At 37.0% G+C, this 27900-nt stretch overlaps 1 protein-coding gene across 10 annotated transcripts in view; it reads left to right on the forward strand.

Moving 5' to 3' along the window:
- Creld (Cysteine rich with EGF like domains) overlaps window positions 1–27900 on the forward strand; it is an 88718-nt gene that overhangs the window by 7423 nt on the left and 53395 nt on the right. For all 10 annotated transcript variants that reach the window (XM_069836668.1, XM_069836666.1, XM_069836665.1 and 7 more), the window contains 5 exons: window positions 1579–1725; window positions 17746–17937; window positions 23070–23244; window positions 23323–23460; window positions 27615–27710. In XM_069836668.1, the coding sequence (XP_069692769.1) occupies window positions 1579–1725; window positions 17746–17937; window positions 23070–23244; window positions 23323–23460; window positions 27615–27710 (748 nt within the window). The remainder of the gene's footprint in view (window positions 1–1578; window positions 1726–17745; window positions 17938–23069; window positions 23245–23322; window positions 23461–27614; window positions 27711–27900) is intronic.

The following is a 27900-nucleotide window of genomic DNA, read 5'->3' on the forward strand; positions in this document are numbered from 1 at the left end:
GTATGTATAGCCAAGAACAATGAGGTAGATGAACTGTGATCTGAAATGTGGTGGCCCCATTCTTCATTGAGACAATGAATAGGAACAGGCCAGGAGATTGTTTGATTCCTGCATTTTGATCTAACTTAAAAAACACGAATTCTTCTTGCCAGAGGATTAAGAGAACAGTAAAGTATATTGTAGTGAGTAACATAATATATTGTAAAGTTGCCAGGGGAGTAAGAGAAATATTCAAGTACAGTAGAACCGATTGGCGGATTATCCGACTGTTTTTCTTCAGAAATAAATAACTTAACTTATAGGAACATCTGTTTTGTATATCATATTAGTAGGTTCTACATATGTTTTTGCTAGAGAGTGTTATTACTAGCCTTTATCATTACACAGCATTGTCTACTGTTCGAATTGGCGTTCTATAATATAACTTGTATATAACGGGTGTTAACAGAAAAGTGTTGTGCTAAGTATCGAAAAAAAAAATGGAAATAATTGAATGGTTTGAGAAAGAGAAACTGTGGCTCATCTCGCAGCAGAATACGAGATTGGAGTTACAACTGCGCGATTAAATAAAAAAACAAGGATAAAGTGTAAAAAAAGTATGTAAAGCTACAATATGAGACCTCCTTTATTCCTGTCTTTCCTGAGACGGTCAATACAAAAGACTTCCTTGTCCCTTAAAAACCCGTCGTTGACAACCAGACTTAAATTAGTGAACTTCTGATCCACTACATAGAGAGTTAAATACAAGACCATGGCGGGAATTACAGAATCTTTCACAGTATGGATTATCCGATTTTTTTGATTAACCGTTCAGTCCATCCCCTTCATTACCACTGATATTAGAGGTTCTACTGTATTGCTTATTTTGTTATTCAGCGTTTTACTGTGTATATGTTAATAGAAGAGGTCAAAATGACCACATCGAAGAAGAAAATACATATAGCTTCCAACTATGTAATCTTTTTAATGAATCCGAAGTCCCGGTAAGATGCATGCAGTTATATTTTCCTGTATCGGTATGTATTATTATTATTTTTTGGTTTTATTTTATGATTCTTCATCAGCTGCGATGGTTATCTAACATCTGAGTGAAAAGAAGGTCATAATGCCAATGAAATGATTCCAGAGTCCAGCGCCGAAAGTTACTCAGTATTTGCTCACCTCGGAAAAAACCTCAACCTGGTAACTTGCCCCAATCAGGATTTGAACCTCTGGACCCTCTCGTTTCACAGTCAGACGTGCTAACCGTTACTTCACTGTGGTGGACTACCAGTATGTGGTCTACAGGCCTACATAGGCCTACATAGTTAAATGTACAATAATAATAATAATAATAAAGACTAATAAGTAAGTTTAAGGAAAGGCCAGATAGTATATTATTTAGACAATTAATACTAAGATTTTGTTTTATGAAAATGTCCGGTTCTGCCTCCAATGAAAGTTGGCAACCCTATTGAAGGGTTGAGTAACTGATGTATAAATGTTCAGCATCAGTGATATAGACAAATTAGGTTTTCAGAGTTTTAGGCTATAAAGAATGAGAAATAGTTTGTCAAGACTTCCCCATTTATATTTCAGGAAATGGAAAGAACAGCTCGTGGGAAATTTGAAGGTGGTGATGCAGCATGGGAGGAAGAACGACTTGGTAGTTACTCTCACAGTGAAGTACGTCTTGTAGAGATTCAAGAGAAACTTTGTACTAATGTGGAAAGAGGGAAAGACCAAGTGAGTATAATAATTAATTGTGAAAAATATTTTTCTCCTTTGCAGTTTCGAGGAACATTTTTTCCACAAAATAGGTTTTATTTTCTGTAGGCACTAGGAAAATTTAGGAATTTTGTTTCTTAATTTTGTACCTATATCTCATTTGGCATATAATTTTTTTCCATTACAATATTGAAAGGAGTTGGTGTCAGAATCTCCTAGTTTGACTTCGAAATGAGCATGAAAGCTGTCTGATTACATATCGAAACTTAATTATGAATGTTGCGTTATATCTACACATTTTAGATAAATTGTTCAGTATTTGTGGAATTTCAGATTCTCTCATGGTTTGCCATAAATAATCTCTATTAATATTATCAAAAACTTTATGAAAATAAGTATAAAGTGGTTCATGTTTGGTTACTTACTTACTGGCTTTTAAGGAACCCGGAGGTTCATTGCCGCCCTCACATAAGCCCGCCATTGATCCCTATCCTGAGCAAGATTAATCCAGTCTCTATCATCATATCCCACCTCCCTCAAATCCATTTTAATAATATCTTCCCATCTACTTCTCGGCCTCCCCAAAGGTCTTTTTCCCTCCGGCCTCCCAACTAACACTCTATATGCATTTCTGGATTCGCCCATACGTGCTACATGCCCTGCCCATCTCAAACGTCTGGATTTAATGTTCCTAATTATGCCAGGTGAAGAATACAATGCGTGCAACTCTGCGTTGTGTAACTTTCTCCATTCTCCTGTAACTTCATCCCTCTTAGCCCCAAATATGTTCCTAAGAACCTTATTCTCAAACACCCTTAATCTCTGTTCCTCTCTCAAAGTGAGAGTCCAAGTTTCACAACCATACAGAACAACCGGTAATATAACTGTTTCATAAATTCTAACTTTTAGATTTTTTGACAGCAGACTAGATGACAAAAGCTTCTCAGCCGAATAATAACAGGCATTTCCCATATTTATTCTGCGTTTAATTTCCTCCCGAGTGTCATTTATATTTGTTACTGTTGCTCCAAGATATTTGTACTTTGCCACTTTTGTACACCTCGTCCATTTAACACACTAATCACTGCAAATGTCCACTGCGCTGCTGCAAGCTGTTTCATTTGCTAGATGGTCAGCCAACTCATTTCTCTGAGAAATGGACAGTCCAGTTATTCTCTTATAATTTTCTGATCTCCGTCGTGTGTGTGCATGCGTGCACATGCGCGCGGTAATTTAATTAATTTACTTGATGTGATATTAAAATGTACTTTGCCCGGCAAATTGAAATTCATTAGCATGACTAACCAGTTTATGATTTATGAGGCCTAACCTAAAAATTTATTTTGTTTGACCATATGAAATGATCAGTACAAACTCTGAAAGATCAAATACCACTTTAAAATGTGTACTGTTTGCTTATTATTTACTATTCTATTAATGTTAATATTATTATTTGCATTCAAATTTCAAATAACACTTCCTTGTAACTTTAGTTTCCTGAATATTGACAGCTTTCACAAAGTCAAATGATGCTTTCAGCATTAGTTACAAAGTAACTTCTAAATCTGTCAGTACCAAAATTCGAAACAAAGTTGGCAAAAGAAAATTCAACCTGACAACTAGAAAGTCACTATAATCCAGTAGCATATGCAGTAGTTGAAGTATGGTTAAGTTTTACCCTTAAGGTATAAAGTAAGAAGACCCTCAGCATAATCATATATTTCTTTTTCGAACAAAATCCTTAGAAGCATTATACACTTTCCCTTTCAGTTAATCCCAAAGAAAATAATTGCAAATACTGACAAATGTTGCCATGGTGGAAAATGACAGAACCAGGAAAGATGTGGTCTTCAACTTCCATTTGTATGCAGTTCTGGTGACAGAATGTTCCATAGGATTGAAATGTAGAAATCTGAATTAATGTTAACTGTACAGTAGCGTGCAAATTAATCCGAACACGACATATTTTTACATTTTCTGTCATTGTTGGCCTCACAGCTGCTCATACCGCTTTAATTGACATCTGTAGTATGTGTAATTCCATTATTGAAGATCTGTCGTTATTATTTTTTTATAATATGTGACTTTTGCCTGTCGTTTTGTACTTATAAGCATTTCAGTTGTGTTGAAGAATTAATACTGCAATCCTGTGTACATTCTGTCGTCTTCACAAATGGATACAACTCCACGAAAACGGTCTAAAATTATAACATTAGCAGAGCATTCTTCTATGACACAGAGGAAAATTGCTGCAGAATGTCACATCGGTTTGGCTACTGTTAATTCGATCATAAAACGATACAGGGAGACTGGATCCATCACACCCCAGAAAAAAGGAAACTGTGGCCGGAAACGGAAGACTTCACCTGCAGATGATCGTTTAATTGTCAGGAAAAGTAAATTAAATCCTAGACTAACTGCTGTCGACTTAACCCGCGAGTTAATGGCTACCACTGGGGCGAATATTCACTTCACAACAGTGCGGCGTAGGCTTTTGGAAGCTGGACGAAGGGCTCATAAGCCTATTAAGAAGCAACTGCTAACCCCTGTTATGTGCAAAAAACGCTTAATGTGGGCAAAATTACATCAACACTGGACGGTGAATGACTGGAAGAATGTACTCTTTTCTGATGAGTCTCATTTCGAGGTCCACGGCCACTGTGTTTCTTATGTACGGAAAGGATCCGAAAAAGTAACAGCAGCTCATCTCCAACAAGCACCCAAATACCCCCCTAAAGTAATGTTTTGGGGTTGTTTTACACATGAAGGGCCTGGAGCATTAATACCTATCAAGGGAATGATGAATTCTGACAAATATATTCACTTATTGGAAACCAGAATCGTACCCCAGCTGCAAAAATCATTTCCGGATGGCAGAGGTGTGTTCCAACAAGACCAGGCACCATGCCATACGTCTCGAAAAACTACAGAATTCTTCAACAAGAAGAATATTCAGGTACTCCCCTGGCCAGGCAACTCACCCGACATCAACCCCATTGAGAACTTGTGGTCAATTTGCAAAAGAAGAATGCAAAAAATGGATTGTTCTACAAAGGAGAAGATGATTTCTGCCCTCATTGGTGTATGGTTTTGCGAGATGAAGAAATGAAGAATATTTGTGGGAAATTAGTGGAATCCATGCCAAATCGTCTCAGAGCTGTTATTAGGAACAAGGGAGGCCACATAGATTACTGAGATATGTCTTAGATCCCTTTTTTATCCCGTTTGAGTGTTTCTGCACAAGTAATTACGTTGTTCGGATTAATTTGCACACTACTGTATGACCGTCTTCCTCGAAAAAATACCGCCCAACTACCCGAATTTACACACCTCACACCACACTGTTACAACTTAACTGTGAAGGAGATATTCATGAGGACATTAGGATTGTGCTGCCAGGAAGTCAAAAGAAGGATAGCAAGGAAACTTTTAATAGAAAAAGGAGCATCTTCTGCGGATCTCTGGGAAAAGAACTAAGAAAGAGACTATTGAAGTGTTTTGTATGGAGTGTGGTATTGTATGAGGCAGAAACATGGACATTACGACGAAGTGAAGAGAAGTGAATAGAAGCATTTGAAATGTGGATGTGGAGAAGAATGGAACATGTGAAGTGGACAGACAGACTAAGAAATGAAGTTGTGTTGGAAAGAGTGGGTGAAGAAAGAATGATACTGAAACTGATCAGGAAGAGGAAAGAGAACTTGTTGGGTCATTGGCTGAGAAGAAACTGCCTACTGAAGGATGCATTGGAAGGATTGGTGAATGGGAGAGGAGTTCGGGGCAGAAGAACATATCAGATGATAAACATTAAGATATATGGATCATATGAGGAGACAAAAGGGGAGACAGACTTGTCCTTGGGCAGAATACAGAGAGAGAGAGAGAGAGTTTTTTTTGAAAGGTAAGGTAGTACATTAATTGACAGGAGCCATGGAACTCATTATTTAGAGTAAGTTTTGTCAAATAAAAATTATAGGACTTACGGATAGTGAGATAATTACAAGTGTTTCGAAAGCGCTGACGGCAATTCCAAGATGTCTCAACTCTACGTAAGTGGTCAGCGACTTGAAGGGGGTGGGTTAAGTTCAGCTACCTTTCACCGTATATCTTGCAGCAGGAGAGGGGAGGACGGCAGCAAACAAATGAGCTGTTCAGAGCAGAAGTGGTGTAAGTCAAAATTTGGTAATGAGGTTTAAAGTAAAAATTCTGTAAAATACAGCACCAAGTAGCAGTTAATATGTCCTTAGTGCTAGCCATTGACTATTAATAGTTGAATATTAATTGCTACTTTGCGCTGTATTTTACAGAATGTTTACTTCAACCCTCATTACCCATTCTTGACTTACATCACTTCTGCTCTGAACAGCTCATGTACTGATCTTCGGTGCAATACTTCGCGAGCTAATCTGGGGATAAATCTTCGCACAAAAATGACCTACATAAACTCCAGATAGGGACGTAACTGTTATTTGTTTAGTCTGTGTAATTTAATGTCAGAAAATGTAAATTAATAACCCGAATGAACAAAATAGCTCGTGTCCAGGCGCAGTTCAACAATGAATGCAGAATTATCAACTTACAATGCAATACACTAAAAATAAAATACGAAGTATGGAATAATAATTTTAATGTAAGCAAGAAATACGTACAGCAATAACAAGAAATAACGTGAAAATCAGGAAATTATGTCCAAATTAGTGAAAACACTTAGGATTGAAGTTTCAGTTACAATTAATGAAAAAATAAAACTAATGTAACTTTGTGAACAAGATGTAATTAAGATTACAGTTTGTTGTTTTACGAATCACTAATTCTGGGCCTTAATAATGAAATAAGGAGTAATAAACTCTGTAAACCAGATTACACTCACATCTTATAGGCACTGTTCAAAATGTCCACCATCAACGTACGTGCAGCTTTCAAATCTTCTAGTCCAATTATGACGAAATCTGGCCAGTAGTTCTTCACTGTTCCAAATTTCTTCCGCGGCCTGGATCATGTGTAAGTACTCACGATTTGTGAACTCTGGCATCTCGTAGTTTTGAAATAAACTAAACTGTATCGCTGTACGTCCAACTGCACACTAATGCAATGTAAACATCACAACAGCTGATCAGTTGCGAGTACTAGGTGAACTGTCTGCCGTCCAGACAGCGATGCCAGATTGTGTACGTGACCCGACAATCAATGTTTCTTCAATCAATTAATTCGAAATGTATGAATTTTCTAATTGAAATATTGTTACAACGTGAACGTAATAAACGTTCTCATCGTTGTTATACAAGAAATTAAACCATATTTTAAACAGTATTTGTAAAATTCGCGATCGAAATGTCGGCATAAAAGTTATTTCTTCAAAAACCTCGCAGAAACGAGGAAAATGGTATTAGACTTTTTTGTTCATTATATTTCAAGGAATCACATCTTACAATTAATGTACTACTACCTTATTTTCCACCCTGTATGTATGTGTGTGTGTGTGTGTGTCTATATATATATATATATATATATATATATATATATATATATACACACACACACACACACACACACACACACACACACACACACACACACACACACACCAAAGTAATTCAAAAAGGTAACTAGAGCTCTCACGGATGATATATTCCCCCTCTTGTTCGAATTTTCCACTAGGGCTGCAGCAACAGACCACAGATTGATCTGGTTTTTGCATCTGAAGGACACCTCACCATCAGAAATTCATCAACTTGTTGAGATGTATGGTGCGAAACAGTGCTTCCAGTGGAAGGTACTGGACCAGTGTCTCTACAACCCGACCTCGACCCAGTGGTTTCCATTTCCTGGGTAGTGATTGAGCTCTGATCTGGCATCAGTGCCTTGGTCCACCATTGTAACAAGTGTTTGGACAAGCATGCTGACTATGCTGAAAAGTAATACGTACCAGTACCCTACTACTGTGTATCAGTATATCTGCCTGTCCATAAGAGCTCTTGTTACCTTGCTTTTTGGAGCACATGGAAGGGTGGGGGAGGGGTGTTTTTTTTTTCTCTCATGACAAATGACCCGATCTATGGGCCATTTTGGGCATAAAATGTCATATAAACTTGGGTCCGTTTATTATCAACCATTAAAGAGTTACATCTAATTGAATCCTACGAAAGTAGCTGTGGTTTTGTGCAGAACTAAGAGTTATTCACTTGAAACACACATAAATATTAATTAAAAATATTCTATTAATCATAAAGTAAACATACCTCAGTTTGGAAGCAGATTTTCAAATATCCCTCCTTCCACTTCAGTGTATTTGGCAGTACTGATGTGAATGTGCTTAGCATTCTGTACCTTGGCACAGCTGTTCCTGATGAGTGCACCAGACCTATCTCCCCCTTCACCCCCGTACTTCACGTCACAGTGCAACCCTCCGTTTAGTTTACATTCCAATATTTGTATTGTGATGCAAGCATCTTCAAAGCCTGATTCATAGTATGACGTTTGGATTTTTATGAATAACTTTCAAACTAATGATGATAATTCAGTGACGTGCAGTCCACCCAAGCAACCCAAGCATGGCTTGGGCAGCACTGATTGATTGTAAGAATCACGACATCTACGTAAATCAATTATTAAACTTTCTATTTATTTAATCACAAAGTCTCGAAACGTTTCTAAATACGTTTTAATTGTAAGTCCGTGGTGGGTAATATACCATGCACATACTGCAGTCCCGAGCTGGCAGCAGAGTGCCAGCAGTGCAGAATGCAGGTTACCATGGAAGTTGCCATGACAGCCCACGTCGTCATAACTTCTAACCAATGAAGGACGCCTCACGAGACTCCAGTAGATGCATATACCCCAAGCACCCAGTAGCCTGCCTGTGCTGGTTGTGTGCGTGAAGTCGAATGAGTGTAAAACATACTATTTCTCTCGCATTTGTACCGGTATTTTGTAGTTACATTATGTACAGTTTCCCTGGAAAAGAATGAGACGATTGAATGTTCCTAAGTCTCAGATGTAAGACACTGCGCATAATCGGAGACCAGAGCACTGATACACAAGATAACGAATATTGAGTTATTTAAATTCAGGCTGTTTGGTTTGTTATAGCATTGTTCCAAAATTCACTTAAAAAACTGCAAAAAATAATTTGATAATATTACGTAAATAAAAGATAAATATATACAAAAATCGTGTAGTTAAATCGACAATGGACCTTCGTGACTCGATCGACACTCTGCACAGAAAAGAAAGCTTTCGTGTCATTGCAATAGCTCAGACGCTAAGACTTCTGCATGTTGTGTAAAAGAGAGCGAGTTCGATTCTTAGTCTACATGAACGATTTCTTTTGTCTAAATAACGTTGAAATAGCTAAGTAACGTTGAAATAGAGTTTTACAAAGTCCTCAGATCAAGTGTTAATAAATCACAGACAATACAAAATTACAAGTTATAATATTATAAACACATCCTACATCTAATGAATGCATTTACACACACACACACACACACGCACACACACACACACACACACACACACACACACACACACACACACACACACACACACACACACAATGTAAATACATATATATTAAAAACTAAGAATTAAAATGAAATTAAAAAATATTCCTAAGACACATAGACAAACTTTTACAAATGTTTAGAGTCCTTAGGCTACGTCATTTACTGAGTAATTATTACAATATTTTATTAGTAGCTTTCCCATATATGTAAGAAATGCACTCGCACAAAACAATTTTTGTTAAAAGTGTGGCTTTGGATTATTTCATTCTCACCCCTTCAGTTGATTTTAACTATTTTATCTACGTGTTTGCAATAGTGTTTAATTTAATGTCCATACAATTTTATTCATGTTATGATTGAATGAAAAAGCAGTGTTGCAATTATTGACTAATTACATATATTAATACTAATTATTAAATGCATCTGTTAAGTAACAATTGCAGTATCTTTTGCAAAATCTTGAATGTTTAATTTATCAGTAATATTTCTGTACTATATGCTATAAGACGTTAAAAAAATTTGCAATAGATTTGGGATCCTCTACTTTATAATCACTGGTTTTAATGAAAAAATATTTTCTTTCTTAGGATATCTACAAGTTTAACTTTAATAACATTCCGAATAGCTTTAATTGCATTATCTGAATTTTGTACTTTTTTATTCAAATGTATATAATATTAAAATGGATTTGAGGGAGGTGGGATATGATGATATAGACTGGATTGATCTTGCTCAGGATAGGGACCTATGGTGGGCTTACGTGAGGGCGGCAATGAACCTTCGGGTTCCTTACAAGCCAGTAGGTAAGTAAGTAAGTTTATTCAAATGTATTCTATTTCCCTCTTTTATAATTTTTGATAAATTACACTGTACTTCTTGTAGTATTTAAGAACATGAGGATCATTATATTGCAGCTCATTACATATAGATTCTTCTTTTTAATACATGAGATTTTAAGTCCCTGCGTTATCTACATTTTTTTACTTTTGAATTTTTTCACAACATTGAGCGGAGAACATCCACTGAAGTGATTCTGAAATTAAGTGAAAAATACAATACATTTACTCTTAATATCAATAATACCGATATCATATACGTTTTTCCAAGATTCATTTTGTAGACATAAATGTAAATAATCACTAGATACAGCATTTACGACCTTTTTTAGTTTTTAAATTAATATTTTGAAATTGTTCATTGACATTGGAAACACTTAGGGCCATATTCATAGACATTCATAGCGCAGGCTTCTGGTGGATGATCAGCGAACTAACGTTTTTCGTATTCATAAACCAGTGTTGGCGATATGATATGATATGATATGAATCCTGTACAAGTAATCAGTCGATAGCCGGGGCTAGTTTAGCACGCTCATAGTGCGGGCTAGCGAAATGTCAGTGCATAGCACCCCTTAGGATTTGTTTATCATGTTCAGACAAGCCATTGATTATAGATTCTGTCGAATAGAAATTCAGTCTAATTCTGTGTACAAAACTTTTATCAATGGCTGTGCTACTTCAGCTTGTATGCTGATGGGAAAATTACTCTACGATTAAGGGTTTCAGTTTGAAGGAGTGAATTGAATTTACTTTTACGGAAAAGTTCCGAGAGATAATCTATGTTTATGTCACTACAGATCACAAATTCCATATGAGATTTCTAAAGTCTTTTCTTTACAAATTCAATGTTGGCTATAAATATTAATAAATAATGTAAGGAATAGGAATGATTGTAGTTATAAGTCAGATTTACATTATAAAAAGCAAGAAGTTACATTCCTCGGCAAGATCCGAACTTTCGATGTTTGGTTTTGTTGTCCAACGCTTAAGTATGGACCTATTTAATGCTTATGTTAATAACATACAATTTAGCTGTAGCAATGTGGTGTCATAACTTGGGGTTTGTTTACTTAATGTATTTAGATTTAATTTGATTAGTTTAGAAAAAATTGGACTTCCTATTATATCCTGTTATTTAAATATTTCCGTTAGAGTTGATTTATTGACTCTTACTGTGCAAGATGCCCCTTATTTCAATAATTCTATATCATGTTAAATAGTCATTGTCTACACTAAAGTATTATCATCATCCCTCATTTCTCATTGTAATGGCGAACCGACGTGACATGACAGAGCGAGTTATAGCTCTAGTTAAGGCTGGATATGGGGCTAGATCTGCTGGCCGTTTGGTCGATGTTCCTGGAAGTACAGCTGCGAGGTGGGTTCGTTACCAAAATTCAGGGGAGGTCGAAAATCGCCCTATTCCTGGGCGTCCGCGAATTTCTTCATTGGAAGAGGTGCTCTCTTATTCGAGACAGTTCGACACGACCCCTTTTGGACTGCTAACGAAATAAGAGCAGCATCTAACTTTCCCGGTTCTTCACAGACTGTGATCAGCAGGTTGAGGAACGGCGGTATTAGGAGCCGGAGGGCTGTGCAAATGGAAATATTGGGGGAAGCACAAGCTGTCGACCGTCTTGCCTTTGCTACCAATTGAGTGAATTTCGATTGGAGAAATGTAATTTTCTCCGACGAAACAACCATCTCGAGTGATTACGAAGGTCCTGTCCGTGTCTATCATGAGGATGGTCTCCGACATGATCAGTGCTATGCACACTATTTAAATTTATCACGGTCCCAAAGTGCTTCAAGTATTCCTGAATGCCATATATTTTTTGTTACTATTTCTGTTCTTGCAGCATTTTTCTCCAAATCATCAAAGCGCACAAAATTTCTTGATGAATTTCTGGGTCAACGATTATCACATGTCTCCCCAACAAGATGGAATTACTCGTCATGACTTACCAATACTTAGAGTAGTCTTTTATGATTGTTTTTTTAATTTTAGGCAGTAGTTACAGTAGGCCTAATCTTATAGATTTTGTAAAAAAAAAAAATGGTACCAAATACCAACGTATTTTTATAATCAGTAATCAAATATAAATAGTAAGAAGGAAAAGAAAACTTGACTACGCGGCTGCTTGGGTAATCTGTTGGGCCACCGCACGTCACTGGATAATTGGACCCATGTTCTTATGACGCTTTATGCTCAAAATGGTCTGTAGAACTGATTCCTAAAGTGTGGATCATTAGTCGTGAATGATCACCTATATACATACAGTGAAACCTGTCTGTAACGGAATCGCATGGTACCATTTTTTTTTTTTCATTGTGCACAGGTTTCCGTTGAGTACAATTTAAGGTAAAATAAGTCTCATTTTACATACCTATTGTGTACTGGAGTTCTGTAGAGCACCTAATGTGTGATATTCTCCTATTGTTTTGATGAACTATAAGCACATGATGAAATATGTTATATTATAACACTCTTATTGCACTTTATTAAACTTCACAGAAAAATTGTTTTCTGAACGTAATTTAATTGTGGAAATAATTGAGGATTGTTTTCTGAACGTAATTTGTTATTTCTAATTTATCTGCTACCTCTGTAGCTTTCTATCAGAGACACTGATTTTTTTGCCCTAGAACTTAACCAGTCCCACAAGATTTCATTTGTCTTTCTTCTCCGTGTCTTTCGGTTTCCTCTTCACAGAACCATTTCCGCTCAGCCACTCGTTCTTTACTTCCAATTTTGATTTTATAATTCCGTACACTTGTTGTTTTCCTGTTATAAATTTATCTACAATCTGCTTTACACTCAATTATCTTTTTCATTTGCCTCTATCACTTTAACTTTCGCAAGAACAATTCTCTTCTTTGTAGCCATCGTTGATTATGAATACACTAACTGACCTTACAGAGAGGAACTGCAATTTTAAAAGAGGACTCTACCTCGTTGACAATGATACAGTACCTATTCACTGCCTCTTGTTTTCGCTTTTGTACACACAAAAGACACTTTTGTAGAGATTAGTGAAAATAGACATTCTTAGGTATGTACCGTACTGTTACAAAGCTCTGGCAGTCCCAGTGCAGGTAGAATTCCAAGGCAAAGGGTTTGTTGAATGAAATGCAGGGTCGTTCACTTCTCAACACTGTTAACATTTTACAGTAATAGGGTGAATCACTTTTGTATAAAGTTAAATTTGTCTTGCGACTTACATTTGCTTTTCGATACCGAATACTATTTCCAATGCTCAGAAAATTTAACAAGCGAAAAGTGTTATAGGGAACATACAAAAATAAAAAAAACCCATAAAACTAGGACTCTATAATTCTTTAAAAACACCCAGTATGAGATTTCCATTTCCACATTGGACAGGTTCCGCTTAATACAGGTTATTTTATATGTATTTGAACGTAAATTTCACGAGATCATGTCCACACCTGTGGAGTAACGATCAGCGCATCTGGCCGCGAAACCAGGTGGCCCGGGTTCGAATCCCGGTCGGGGCAAGTTACCTGGTTGAGGTTTTTTCCGGGGTTTTCCCTCAACCCAATACGAGCAAATGCTGGGTAACTTTCGGTGCTGGACCCCGGACTCAATTCACCGGCATTATCACCTTCATTTCATTCAGATGCTAAATAACCTAGATGTTGATACAGCGTCGTAAAATAATCCAATAAAATAAAAGAATTCACGGGATCATGGAATTTTTCCCATAAGGCAAGGTTTCTATTTAGTACAGATTCCGTTATGGACAGATTTCGCTGTATATTGTACATGAAGTTATTTGAGGACCATTATGAAAGATATTGTGTTGTTAGCTGATAGTACGCATTTTAGATACTTAATTAACTATATTGGACCCATGCCATTAGGGTTGCCATCTTTTAAGAAATATTGGGATGGAAAATCCTCTCATCCACAAGGACCAAGGAACAAACCAAGTGGAAATAGTGAAAATAAAATTCAATATTTCTCATCTAACATGAAAGTAAGTTTGAAATAAAGTGTCAATGTCAATAATTTAAGCCTGGAAAATGCCCATAACCACTTATGTGTTCAACACTTACATGGAGGATTTAGTGAAGAACTGTTTTCAGAGCATGGGAGGGGTATTGTAGGAGGAGGAAGAATAAAGTGCATAACGTTTTCTGATGATCTGGCATTGTAAACAGAGCTGTGAGCAGTATGGCACGAAGATGAATACTATGATTATCGAAAGAAACATAAAGAAGGTAAACATGTGAATTCGAAATGAGGCAGTGAAACAAGTGGACAGTGGGGTGCACTGTAAGTGGTGACATGGGCTGCTGCCAGGAAGTCAAAAGTAGGATAGCAATGGCAAAGAAAGCTTTAACAGGAAAAAAGGCATTTTCTGTGGAAGTTTGGAAAAAATACTAAAGAAGAGACCAGTGAAATGCTTTTTGTGGAGTGTGGCTATGTATGGAGCAGAAATATGGACATTATGACGAAGTGAAGAGTAACGACTAGAAGCATTTGAAATGTGGGTATGGAGAAGAATGCAGCGTGTGAAATGAACAGACAAAATAAGGAATGAAGCTGTGCTAGAAAGAGTGGGTGAAGAAAGAATAATGCTGAAACTGATCAGGAAGAGAAAAATAAATTGGCTGGCCTGAAAGAAACTGCCTCCTGAAGGGTGCATTGGAAGGAATGGTGAACAGGGAAAAAAGAGTCAGAAGAAAATATCAGATGATAAACAACATTAACCCATTATCACCGTGCATGATCATATGATCATGGTACACATGTCTTTATTTAAACTGTTGAAAAAATTATACTATGTTATGGATTTGAATTTTGAAAGTGCCTATTGGTTCAGAAGATATGCTGTCATTGCGATAATTTAATTGCCAAGACACAGTTAGGAGCTGTCTACAGTGTTGTCTGTTTGCCTTCATCGGCTGAAATACGATGGCAGTCTGTGTAATTATTGTTTTTATCGCATTGTTTGAAGATAATTATTAGGATATTTATGTTGGTAGTACTCTAGAATAATCATAGCTTCTGCTGTGTTGCTAAGGGTGTTTACTCTTTCATTATGATGCAAGTGTACTAATTATAAATGTGTCGTGATCATATGAACATGCTAGGTGTTGGTTAGGTCACTACATAGTTCATTCTATGAGGCGCAGTACATCTGCATCTCTGTAGCTTGTAGTATTTATTTAGAAATTAAAGAGAGGGAGGGGGGGAGAGAGAGAGAGAGAGAGAGCGAGCGTGCGCAGGTGTTTTTTTTGTGTTTGTGTGTGTGTGTGTGTTTTTTTTTTCATATGAAACAGTTATATAATATGCGTATATATATATATATATATATATATATATATATATATATATTGCTTCATTTCAAATATAAACACACTATTCTCTTATATATTGAAATTAGTTTCGATATTGTTCTTCTTTTCTATTAGGGGATTAACACTGAAAGAAATCAGTGAATCAGACGACACTCCAATAATGTGGAAAACATACTTACTGAACTCCTGCTGTGCACATCGATTCTGATGAAGATTCAAGTGACAAGGATGGCAGTGGTCTTGTCGACAGTATAACTGGGCATCAACTGTAATAGTTCTGTCTAATAACGGACGTGTTGGGAGAGTTGATTATGATTTATCTTGTTCCTCAATGCTACTGCCTCTAAACAAAAAACTAAAGAGAAGGTCTAAAAGCAACATTACGTGGAGTAAGGAGATTATTATCGATAGAAGCAATGTGTTCCCTGATGCGGACTATACACTTTTCCGTGGAAAGTCACCTGTAGATTGTTTTGAGATGATTGTAAATGATGAACTTATAAATTTACTAACAGAAGGATCAAGCAACTATCATTATTGAAGAACTGCATTGACCCCAAGATAGCTTGTGCGGAGATGGAGATATCCCTGGCCATACTACTTCTTTCTGGATACAACACTGTTCCCAGCAAGAGATCATATTGGGAAACAGGAGATGATGTACGCAATGTACTAGGTGTGAACGCCATGAGACAAGATCGCTTTTTGGAAACCTGTCATTTCTTTCATTGCGTCGACAATAATAATGATAAATTTGCAAACTTCGTCCAATAATGAACCACTTGAAGAGTTGATTTGTGGAATTGTTCCAACCAGAAGTGTCTTGATTTCGATGAGTGCATGGTGGAATATTACGGATGCCACAGCTGCAAACAATTTATCTGCAGAAAACACATCTGGTTTGGCTACAAAAGCTGGTGCTTCAATATGACAACCGGATATTTGATAAATTTTTATGTTTACCAAGGGAACAACCCTAATGGTAATGTTGAATATGAAGAAAACTTTGATAAATGTGCTGCTCTGATGGTATCGATGCTGGACGAGCTACCAGAAGAACTGAAGCCACTACCGTTCTGGATTTATTTTGACAACCTCTTCACAGGAGTGAAACGATTTATTCATTTCAAGAAGCGCGGTTATGGTGCCACTGGGACAGTCCATGAAAACAATACCGAAAGACTGCCCACATACGTCATCCAAAAAGATGAAGAAAAAGACACGTGGCTCATATGAAATGGTAAACATTTCAAACGAAGGAATTGGTATTGTGTGGTGGGTGAACAATTCCGTGGTGACCATAGTGTCTACTTGTCATGGAGTGCAGCCTATTTCGAATGTGTCTTGTTACTCACAAGGACAAAAGAAGAAAGTGCGAGTTCCTTGTCCTACACTGCAAAATGTGACATATGTGTTATTTTATTTCTTGAGAAATGATCCGAGAAACTTGTAATTACAGAACATTGTTTCGAAAAGAATGTTTTTATAAAGTATTTTGTAGTCTGAAATCGTTATCAGTTGCAAATATTATATTTATAAATGTTGCTAATAATATTTTTGCTGGATGTCAACTTCGAAACCAATGTAACAAATTTGCTAACATTAACGCCTAGTGTGATCATATGAACACAGCCCCTAGTGATCAAGCAGCGTAACATACGAACGAAATATTTTGTGAATATCATTGACAGACAGCTAGAAACTTAATTCTTACAGTTGAAACATATTCGATAATTTTTTTATTTTGGCGTTAAAGAGTTAAGATAAATGGATCATATGTGGAGATGGAGAGAAAGGTAGAAAAGAGGGAAGATTGAAAGGAGCTGGATTTGAATGAAGAACCAGCTCTTGAGCAGGAACTGTGAATGAATGTGTTAACATAAAAATATAAAAATTAAGAAAATGTCTTTACATGCTCACTCACTTTTGTGTTTCCATATACATGTAGAATATTGTGCTTTGCTGCTCTGAAAATCAGCATAGGTGGGACAATTCTGCTGAAAGCTGGACAGGTCGCAAATCTACGTGCTATGGCTAGTAGTGTATGGGACTAGTATCCACCCAGCATCGTGAGAAAAGTAGGGAGTAACAATGAGTAGCATAACGTGTTGACCACATGTTACTGCTGGTGGTTGGATCTATTAGGGCTGCTGCACCATTGATTATTTATTAATTAACTGTATCGTGTATCTTTGAATACTGTAGAAAAATTAATACATTACCACCTTTTGCTTTGTATTATTAATATTATCATTTGTTTAACGGTACCTTAATATTGTGTTAAATTGTGTGTATGCTTGTTCACGTGCTTTTGTGTGTTTCTCTGTACGTGTTTTTTAAGATCATATTTATTACACTTTTTTTTACAGTGTCATGCTCTGTCAGAAGAGACAGAACAGTACATAGATGACTGGTGGTTCAGTAAGCAAGATGTGGACTTGTACACGTTTCTTTGCATAAAGACACTGAAACATTGCTGTCCAGATAATCACTATGGTGCTGATTGCAAACCATGTCCTGGGTTTCCCAGCAATATTTGCAATAAAAGTGGCAAATGTAAGGTAGGATATTTATTACACTTACAATTGTTAAATGTAATACAATACGGTTTTAATTATTATTGTTGAAGGTTAATGATAAGTGAGATATTGTAGACATATTTTGGGTAGAAATGCTAGTTGCATAACTTTCAGGGAAATATATCTTTACAGTAAGAGTTAAAATGAAAATCTGGTAAAAAGAAGAGTATTTTACGTCCGTTTGAAATCACATATGTTAGTGACAGCCCACTGAGCCCCTGGATGGGCGAGATAGAGGTCGTGAATTTTACTCGTACATTTCCCATGTTGTTTGTTCAGCCTGACCAAATAGGTTAGCCAAAGCCATTTTCATGGTGGCTTGTCTTCGTACCAAGAAGTGTTAGAATGTTTGAGTGTAGTTCGAAAAAAGAGTATCTGTTTCATCATGTTTAAAGCAGTTTTCTTTCAAAGTAACTAATCAATTTCTCTCTGTGTCCTCACTAGAATCTTTATTTTTCATCCTTTTTGGAGCTGGCAACATCTCTGACGATGAGGATGATGTGTTTCTGGCGATACTTTCATCTGCAGGCTCAGTGAGATTCGGTGATTGAGTTTCCATAGCCAGGCTTTCTGTGGACGTGGCTTTTGGATTCACGAACTTTTAATATGTTGGACATGTTGCAAGTGAATCATCCAAAAACTGCAGATAGCTGCTGTATGGCCATTTTGTATATCTATTTGCGGCTGTGTCCGTGGTATCCTTGTCCAACTTCTTGAATTTCATGTATCAATCTATCAGGTTTCTCCGCTTATTTTTTAGTCACCTATATGCTTGAGGTGGCAGTCCACTACTGTGACGGGCTTGTAACTCATCTAGGGAACATTTCCCATTACTCAAAACAAGTTCAAGTCAAGTCGAACTGATCTTGCGTATGACAACAAATAATAATAATAAAAATAATAATAATAATAATAATTATTATTATTATTATTATTATTATTATTTTGGCCTCTGGCTGTTGTGCAGCACACAAATATTAATAATAAATAAATAAATTAATAATAAAATAATAATAAATTATTATTATTAAGCTAAATTCATGTTTTTTTTTTAACTGAAAAGTTGTATATTCCAAGTAAATGTGATATTTCTTTTTCTTTTTTTCCAAAACTAGAATAGGGATATTTTTATGAGGAGTATTTTGTTATTTCAATGTATTTTGCTAACGCTGACTCACGCCAGTCTATCGAATTGGATGTTCAACAGTTTCTAGTCTCGTGAAAAAAGTGTGCAAAGTAATATGGGATATTTTATGTATCAAATTATGTTGTGATACAATGCAAAAAAAAGCACTTACATTCTACTTTCAAGACCAGTCCAATTTTACTTAATTTGTCAGAGTTCTTCACAACGGTTTTTTTTTTTACTCCAGTTGTCCAGAATTGTACAGTAATTTGTATGGGATTTTCTGTCTCCAAGTTCCTACTAGAATGCAGAACACAATGGGCAACTAGCCCGCTGCATGTGTGACAGGGATGTTGCAGCATCTTTCCCGCTGTGGGCTAGGATTGTATGATGCTGCAGTAGTCTGCATTCTGTATGGCAACACCTTTAGTTTGAGACAGAATACAATACAGATTCATGAGAAAGCACTTGTTACAGTGCAGTTTATTTTGTTGTTTATTTGAACAATGTCAAATGCATGAAATCTTTTGGCATGAAAGACATTTTGAGAAAATAGGAAAGTAATCAAATGTGCCTATTTTATGTAATGGTCGCAATGTTAGAAGAATACTGCATGGACAGTGAGACTGGAACAGGCACTAGGCCTAGATCCTTGACTGTTTGATGTTGATGATGGTGATGGTGATGATTAGAGGGCGGATGTTGATGACCTAAAAATCTACTTAAAATGATCAATAAAATGCCATTAAAGTAATGGAAAAATGACATGAAATTAAAAGAAAATGACATTTATATATTATTCAAAGTACTCACACCACAACTTCTTAAAAATTAGTCACCTTGTTTCAATGACTACCCTGCAGATCTTGGAGAGAATAGGCAACTTCCTGAAATTTGACTAAGATAAAGGCAAAGAGCATGCAACAAAACGAAGATTTTAGGTTAAAACTATAGATTTTAATGAGGGTTTACAATGTGGTCCATGATAGTGCCTTCTTCTCCGTCCCCTCCTCCTTCCACTCTTCACTTTTGTTACCGACCTTCCAGATGAGGGAGTGTGAATAACAAAACAAATTGTGGGCGCAGCATGCATTCTTGCAATCTTTGTGTTAAAAATACTGTCTACTACAGTACATCCCTTCCAAACCATATTGGGGACACAACGTCCTATTGTCCAGGAAAGGATGAAAGTTTCCTCCCTTCCAAAAATAAATTCTAAAGACACCTTTGTGCTGACAAAAGAACAGTCAAAGCCCTCACTTAAACTAAGCTGTTGTCAAGTATTTTATATTACTTCCGTTGTGTGAGGTGAAGCCTTCAGTGGAATGAGGGATGGACTTTAGAGTTTGTTCCAAACTATAAATCTCAGATATACTTATATTCATATATATGAGGCCTCGCCATCCTCATTGAATAATCAATGACTATAAGTAGTCATACTGTAGATACCTATTATTGGAGAAAAATTCGTTCCGGCACTGGAAATCGAACCCAGGACCTCTCAGCTCTGGGTGCTGAGTGCTCTTTCCATCTGAGCTATACCAGGACCCGATTCACGCCACTGGCTGTGATGATACAAAAGGAGGAGAGTGCGATGTTGTAGTTTAATTTCTTAAATGAAGATTTGTGTTTCACAGTTGCAACATGTGCTTCTAAGTCCAAGGTTCCTTTGTTTGAGACCGAGACAAATGTAGCAGCATGACAAATGGTGCACTCAGCTTCAATCATTCCATCCCAACTAAACGTCTTCAGTTCATCAATAATTTTCCATTTCGGCATAGTCTACTTGTAAACTTCGAACTGACTACAGAATAAAAAGAAATTGATTCAGAATAATTCGACTCATCACTCAACTCAACCCAGAACAGCACGCAGATCAGACGACTCACTTCCACTCCAGACAATGCCTTTCAAGCTCACGATAAATCCGAATTATCAACATTTTCGTGTTGGCACTAATGCAGCAGTGATGATATATTTGTGATATATCGTATGATGTCCTGTTTCAAAGACCATCATTCGAGAGCCACCGGTGTGGCTCAGTCGGTTAAGGCGCTTGCCTGCCGGTCTGAAGTTGTGCTCGGGCGCGGGTTCGATCTCCGCTTGGGCTGATTACCTGGTTGGGTTTTTTCCGAGGTTTTCGCCAACTGTAAGGTGAATGCAAGATAATCTATGGCGAATCCTTGGCCTCATCTCGCCAAATACCATTTTGCTATCGCCAATCTCATCGACGCTAAATAACCTCATAGTTGATAACCGACTTAAAAAACTATCATTTGATCGACACGACATCTTGTGGTTTTAAAAAGATTTAAACTTGTCCATAACTTTTCAAATGAAAACCCGGACAATCGTACCTTTTCAGAAAACCCACCCAGACGGATTTCCTCTAGGCAAAAAGAAGAACATATGGTGACCCTGACCAGCAGTTTCTATTGTCTCCCTACAAGTCAATGGATGGTCTTCATATCAGTCAAAGCTTTCATTGTCCTGTATTTTATATGTCGAATGTTTGTAGAGTGATGTATGTAAGATTAGTGACCATAGAATTATGTGGGTGAAAAGTTTGCAAAGATTGTCCAACAAATGAATACCGAGAAAATAATAAAATTCAAAATGAAGAGTGGAAGAGACCAGGAATATACTGAAAAGATAAGATGTGTGAAGGTTTGGATGTCCTTGAAAATAAATTCAGGTTATGAGTATGATGAGCAATTGTATTCAAGTTTTGAAATCTTATTACTTTAGATAATTGTAAGCCTTATTATAAAATTGTCGTTAACATGTTTGAACTCCAGTTCAATTCCTCAACAGTTTCATCTTTCGCCACTTCTATTAGATGTTCAATAAAAAAATTCTTGCTGCGAATCGCTGTTTTATGTGCACAGGAAAAATATTTCGGGTAATATGTCTTGAAGATGCATTGTTATGGTTAGAGTGATTAGTATAAGTTTCATGCAGTGAGTATAAGTTTCATTATTGAAAGCACTCTTTTAACACATACAGTGAAACTTCTCCTTTACGGACATCGAAGGGATGTAACAATCTGTCCACATCTGGGAGGTGTCCTTTATTGGAAGGAAGACTCCCCAATGTAACAGTAAATTTATAATATGCATTATGTATCCCTTCTCGCTTTAAATGAAATGTAGTACTGTAGTTTAATTCTGAGTAGAGTATACTTTACTACAGTAAATTCTTTGCAACTTTGAACTACAGTAGATAAAACTGAAAAAGGAAAATACAGTACTGTGCAATGCAATTTTATGACTTTGTTTATCCACCCACTTCCAGCTAACAAGGGGTAGCCGGCTGGGCTAGTGGTAGCCTATGAGACCCTTATGTTATGTTTCATGTTAAGGAATTTCTGTGCAGTTCTCAAAACTAAATTTTCCATTTTTGTAACACATTAGGTCTTGAAATCCAAGTTCTGTCCGCAGTCAGGGGGTAAAGTAAGCTTTAGGACTGTGAAACAGCTGTCTGTGTCCGTGTTTGAGAGAGTCCGTAAACGAGAGTTAAATTTATCATTACTTCTATATTATTTCAGTTAGGACATAAAAATCTGTCTGTATATGAGGAGTGACCGTATCTTGAGGGTGTCCGTAAAGAGAGGTTTCACTGTATATCACCACTGATGAAATATTAAGTTATTCAGATTAAAGAAATAACTTCACTGTGTTAATATTTAAGTTACAGTCTAGACTAGAATTCAGAAGATGATGGAAATAACATCGAAACTAGTCACTCTCGTAAAATAACACCATTAATTTAAGTTTTCACACAGTAAAGTTATTTATTTAAAGTAAATAACTTAATACTTCATCAGTAAGGAAATTACTGTTTATTCAAACAAACATTTGTATGAGGGTTATTTTTCAATTTAGAAGATTTTTTTTCTCATTCAGCATATCATTATCATAATTCATTGTATATAGATATTTCTATTAAATTGTATTCTACACTTCTAATATTTTTCTTTCTTCAATAGGGAGCAGGAACAAGGAAAGGCAATGGCAAATGCAGTTGTGAAGCAGGATATATGGGTGAGCTGTGCAACTCATGTGCCTCTGAGTATTATGAATCATATCGAGATGAAGACAAACTTCTTTGCTCACCATGTCATTCATCATGCCAAGGATCCTGCACCCAGGCCGGCCCTAAAGGTTTGCAATGGTAACATTTGTTGAAACAACAGAAGGTCGGGTTGGTTCAGGTATACATTTTCCACTCATTTGTTTCAGGTTGTTCTGTTTGTAAGCCTGGATGGTTTATGGACACTGAAAAGGGATGCTTAGATGTGAATGAATGCTTCATGAAACCAAATCCTTGCACGAGAAATGAATTTTGTGTCAACAATGATGGTTCTTACACCTGTCTAGGTAATGTAAATTCAAATTCAACTTAGTTAACATTTTTCATATTACAGTAGAACTCCTATTATCCGTGCTAATGAAGGGGGTGAACGGAACGGTTAATTGAAAAAATCTGATAATCTGTACCATAAAAAATTATCGTGCTTAAGTCAATAATACTTACACTTTCGTAATTTCCTCCATTGTCTAGTTAGTGGATCAGAAGTTCTTCAAAGTAGGCTTAAATATGGTTGTCAACAGGCAAACAAACTCCTTGTTATGGAATAGTGGAGGTCTGATATTGGTGAATTTATGTACTTTAAACACTTTATTCTTGATTATTCTCGAGCACAGTTTAACTCTAATCTCGTATTCTGATGCGCCATGAGCTACAGTTCCTCTTTCCAAATCACTCAGTTATTTGCACTTTTTTCAATACTTAGCACAACACGTTTTCTTTTAACATCTGTGGAAGACATTTTATATAGAAGTTAGGATAAATCACAATATAGCGAATGCCAGTAGGGGAAGTTATCCCCACCCTCACCGCTCAGCACCTCGCTCGCCACATGACAGCTGCTCTCTCTCTCTACTCTCTGCCCCCGCTCCGGTGGATCACTGCCTACCACCTCGCATGTATTTCAAATTTAATATGCATTTGACGCAACACAATAACATTCACGTATTTTCTCGAAGTAACACACACACATACACAAACTTTGAATAAAACAACTGCTCTCTCTCGCTCTCTCTCTCTCTCTCTCTCTCTCTCTCTCTCTCTCTCTCTCTCTCTCTACTGTCTGTCCCCGCTCTGGTGGATCACTGCCTACCGCTTCGCACGTATTTAAAATTTAATGTGCATTCGACACAACACACAAACTTTGAATAAAATAACACTCACCTGTTAACTTAGCACTGTTATTGGAGCCTCGTTTGCCCTTCCCAAAACAGTGCCAATGTACACCATCACTAACATCGTTTTTGGCGCTAATTTCATGTTTTTACCACAGGCCGGACACTTGTAATGACTAGCAAGTAGTCCATGCTCCTCACAATACTTTATCGTATCCGCCTTTAAATTCTCCCTCCTCAATTTCAGGAAGAAGTACACGTCTTTGGTATGGCTCATCACAACATGTGGTTCTGTCTGTACTCAAAGCTGGACACGGGCACTGTGAAGCTCTACCAGCGCGCGTTAACAGTTATGCCACCCCCGCAGTCAACCCTTACCAAGAGAAATTCACAAGTCCTCCACTTTCTGCCCACACTATATGGTCATTGTCCCCGGCACATTGCATTTCTGCAATACGTTATGGCAGTCCCCTTGAACATAAGTAGATCCATTTTCCCTTCCACCATCAACTCATCTCGATAGCCGAGAGGTCTAAAGTGTCACCAAAAACTGTGTGTGCGTTTCGTTAGGAAGAACGGCAGATCGAATACTACCCTCAGCAAAGTCATAAGATGGAAAAAAAAAGAGAGAGAGAGAGATGGAGCGAGGAAGAGAGAAGAAGAGAGGCTAGAGAGACCGAGAGAGAGAGAGGAGGGAGACAGGACGAATTCCTCTTTTGCTTTGTAGATGCCGCATGCATTCACTCTTTTTGTTCCACTTTCCTTCACTAGATGTCACCCCACCCAAAACCCCTATTTCCACTCTTTCCCGCTAGAGTGTCTGGTGAGCTAGTAGGGGAAAAGTGGAAGGGGTCGTGGGCGGAGCTTCTACGTTTGCTATATTGCGATTTACCCAGAAGTTATACAGTATGGCTTGGCAACTCAAACAGTATACCATACTGTGCAAGGATAAAGACTAATAAGTTAATAACACACTCTAGAAAAAAATACGTACTAATATAAAGTGTCACAGTACTTCATATACTGTATTTCTGTAGCAAAAAGAAAAGTGAAAGACAGTCGTATAATCCACTAATCGGTTAATAGAGTGATGGATAATTGGAGCTTACTGTAATTTCATTTAATTTTAAACTACATTTAGATTTACCAGAACTACCACTGCCTCTGCAAAGTAGTATCAAGTCAGGACATATAACTTTGCTTCTTATCATAAATTGTGACTTTTACTTCCAAACCTTTTTTCTTGATATAAAATGTTATACTAACCACTCAAATAACATGCTGTGACTTACATGTCTGCTTCGTTTTGTATAAAATGTAATTTTAAATTATACAGAGTGATTGACTGTCACATTAGGAACCAGACAGTTGGGCTTACACTAAGAGGAGTGGGGTTCCACTCTCACTGAAGACAGGGAGGGTAGGTCAGATTTGGTGACATGAGTACGTGCCTAACATCCATATTAGCCACCGGCGTGGCTGAGTCTGTTAAGGCCCTTGCCTGCCGGTGTGAAGTTGCACTTGGGCGCGTGTTTGATTTCCGCTTGGGCTGATTACCTGGTTGGGTTTTTTCCGAGGTTTTCCCCAACCTTAAGGTGAATGCCAGGTCATCTATGGCGAATTCCTCTACTTTATTTCGCCAAATACCATCTTGCTATCACCAATCTCATCGACGCTAAATAACTTAGTATTTGATAGAGCGTCGTTAAATAACCATATTTCATTGGAAGAGGTATCTCATACGATATATTGTCAACAAGTTGGTCCCTCCCCTGCCCATATTGTGTACATTGCAGAGTTATAAAATGTTACGTGTATGTGCATGGAAGTAGGAGGAATAAAAATTGTGCTTCCAAACTGTGATATGCTTATTTTCTGTTTTATAAAGTACTGTATTCTTTTTTTACTAATTTTTCTGAGTATTTATAATTGATTGCCTTTAATTCTGCTCACAACAGCTTCTACATCCTTAGAATTTGAATAGCTGTGGCCCCTTAAATGTTTATTGATCATCAGATCTTACATTTTTTTGCTGAAAATGACAGCACAGGTCCAGGTCATAAAGTGAATGTTTATGCAGAATGTCCAGGAGCACAATTTTGAAAATTACAGAAACTCATGCATTTTGTGTCATACTGAAAAAATTTCGATATTTGCACACCAGTGGCATTGCATATGTTTAACCTGTATTCCACCTCCAACATTTTCAGTAGCCTGTCAAATTCTACATTGCAGATCATTCAATTCCTGATACACTTGGTCATTCAAAGTCCAGTGAAGTGGATCAGCCCCTCTTCAAGTCCTGAGATTGTCGAAAAGTAGGGTATGACCCTATATTGTTGGAAAATGATTCCAAGAGGAAATTGGGGCACAGCATAACGTTGCAGCTTGTCCAAATAATTTGCTTCAGTCATATTAATGAGTCTTGTTCCTCACAGTTTGGCTGTACACTCAGAGAAGCACACTGTGTCCAGTTCTCATCAATTTTGGCTGAAGTTTCTTCTGCAAATGTATGTCATTTATGCCTGTTCTCAGGATAAATTCGTTGGTGCATCTGAATCTTATAGATGTAATTTTTTGTGGACAACATCATAAGAATGCCAAACTCCAAACTGGTGCGCCGATTTGACTTCTTTAGACTTTTTATGAAGGTCGTGAAAGTTCTTTTCCTGTTTCCCTCGGATACGTTCTGCTTCGAGTGCTTCCCACACAGACACAACTTTGTCTGTCCATTTTTCGTAACTGCTTGTCTCATTTAACGATGCTCACACAAGTGGGAAGGAACACAGTCGTGATGCTCAAGGTTAAAGTCACGCCAGTGATCTCATTTTCGCCAACAAAAAACACATGACATCCACATCATATGTACACAGAGCTCCAGTTGCAATTAAATACAACGAAAGATATTAACATTTTTTCATTCAAGGTATATGTCTGACAGAATGCATATTCAAATTTTGGGGCCATGTGCATACTATGGACATTTTATGAATAAAATAATTCGATCAGCTGTGAAATGGTCTTCATTATACTGTAAAAATTTTCCTATATACTGGTTGCCATTGTTCGTACTTTAATCCAATTCATATTTCTAGGCTTACTTGTAGTGAATGGAAATCAAAGTGGAATCTTCTCTGTTTGAGAATAGAATTACATTTCTGTGTAGACAAATTTTGCAATTTCATATAGCTTTGAGGAATGTTTAAGAGAAAAATTATCCTTTTATTATCAAATTTTAAAAATTTGTATGTTCATGAAAAGTTTGATAATTATATTTTGTATAATGTTGTTATAATTATGTGTAATATTAAAGTATTTGTGATGTGCAGCATGTGACAAAGCCTGTGAAAGCTGTCAAGGTGATGGGCCAGACATGTGTGACAAATGTGCAGAAGGTTATTCTTTGAAGGACAACATCTGTGTCGGTAAGAGTTCCTTTCATAGTTCTTTCAATTAGTTTTCATGATCTCTGTTGAATTGATAGCATCTTACTTAGGAACAGAATTACTTATACGAGTATATACTTCATAGAACAGTAGAATGCTATAGCCACGCGAGAAGAGATTATTTTCTTTCTTGTAGGGTTCAATATTATGTGCTGTGAGAAAATGCCCA

Source organism: Periplaneta americana, chromosome 10 (assembly GCF_040183065.1).
Source record: "Periplaneta americana isolate PAMFEO1 chromosome 10, P.americana_PAMFEO1_priV1, whole genome shotgun sequence".
Taxonomy (NCBI): Eukaryota; Metazoa; Arthropoda; class Insecta; order Blattodea; family Blattidae; genus Periplaneta; species Periplaneta americana.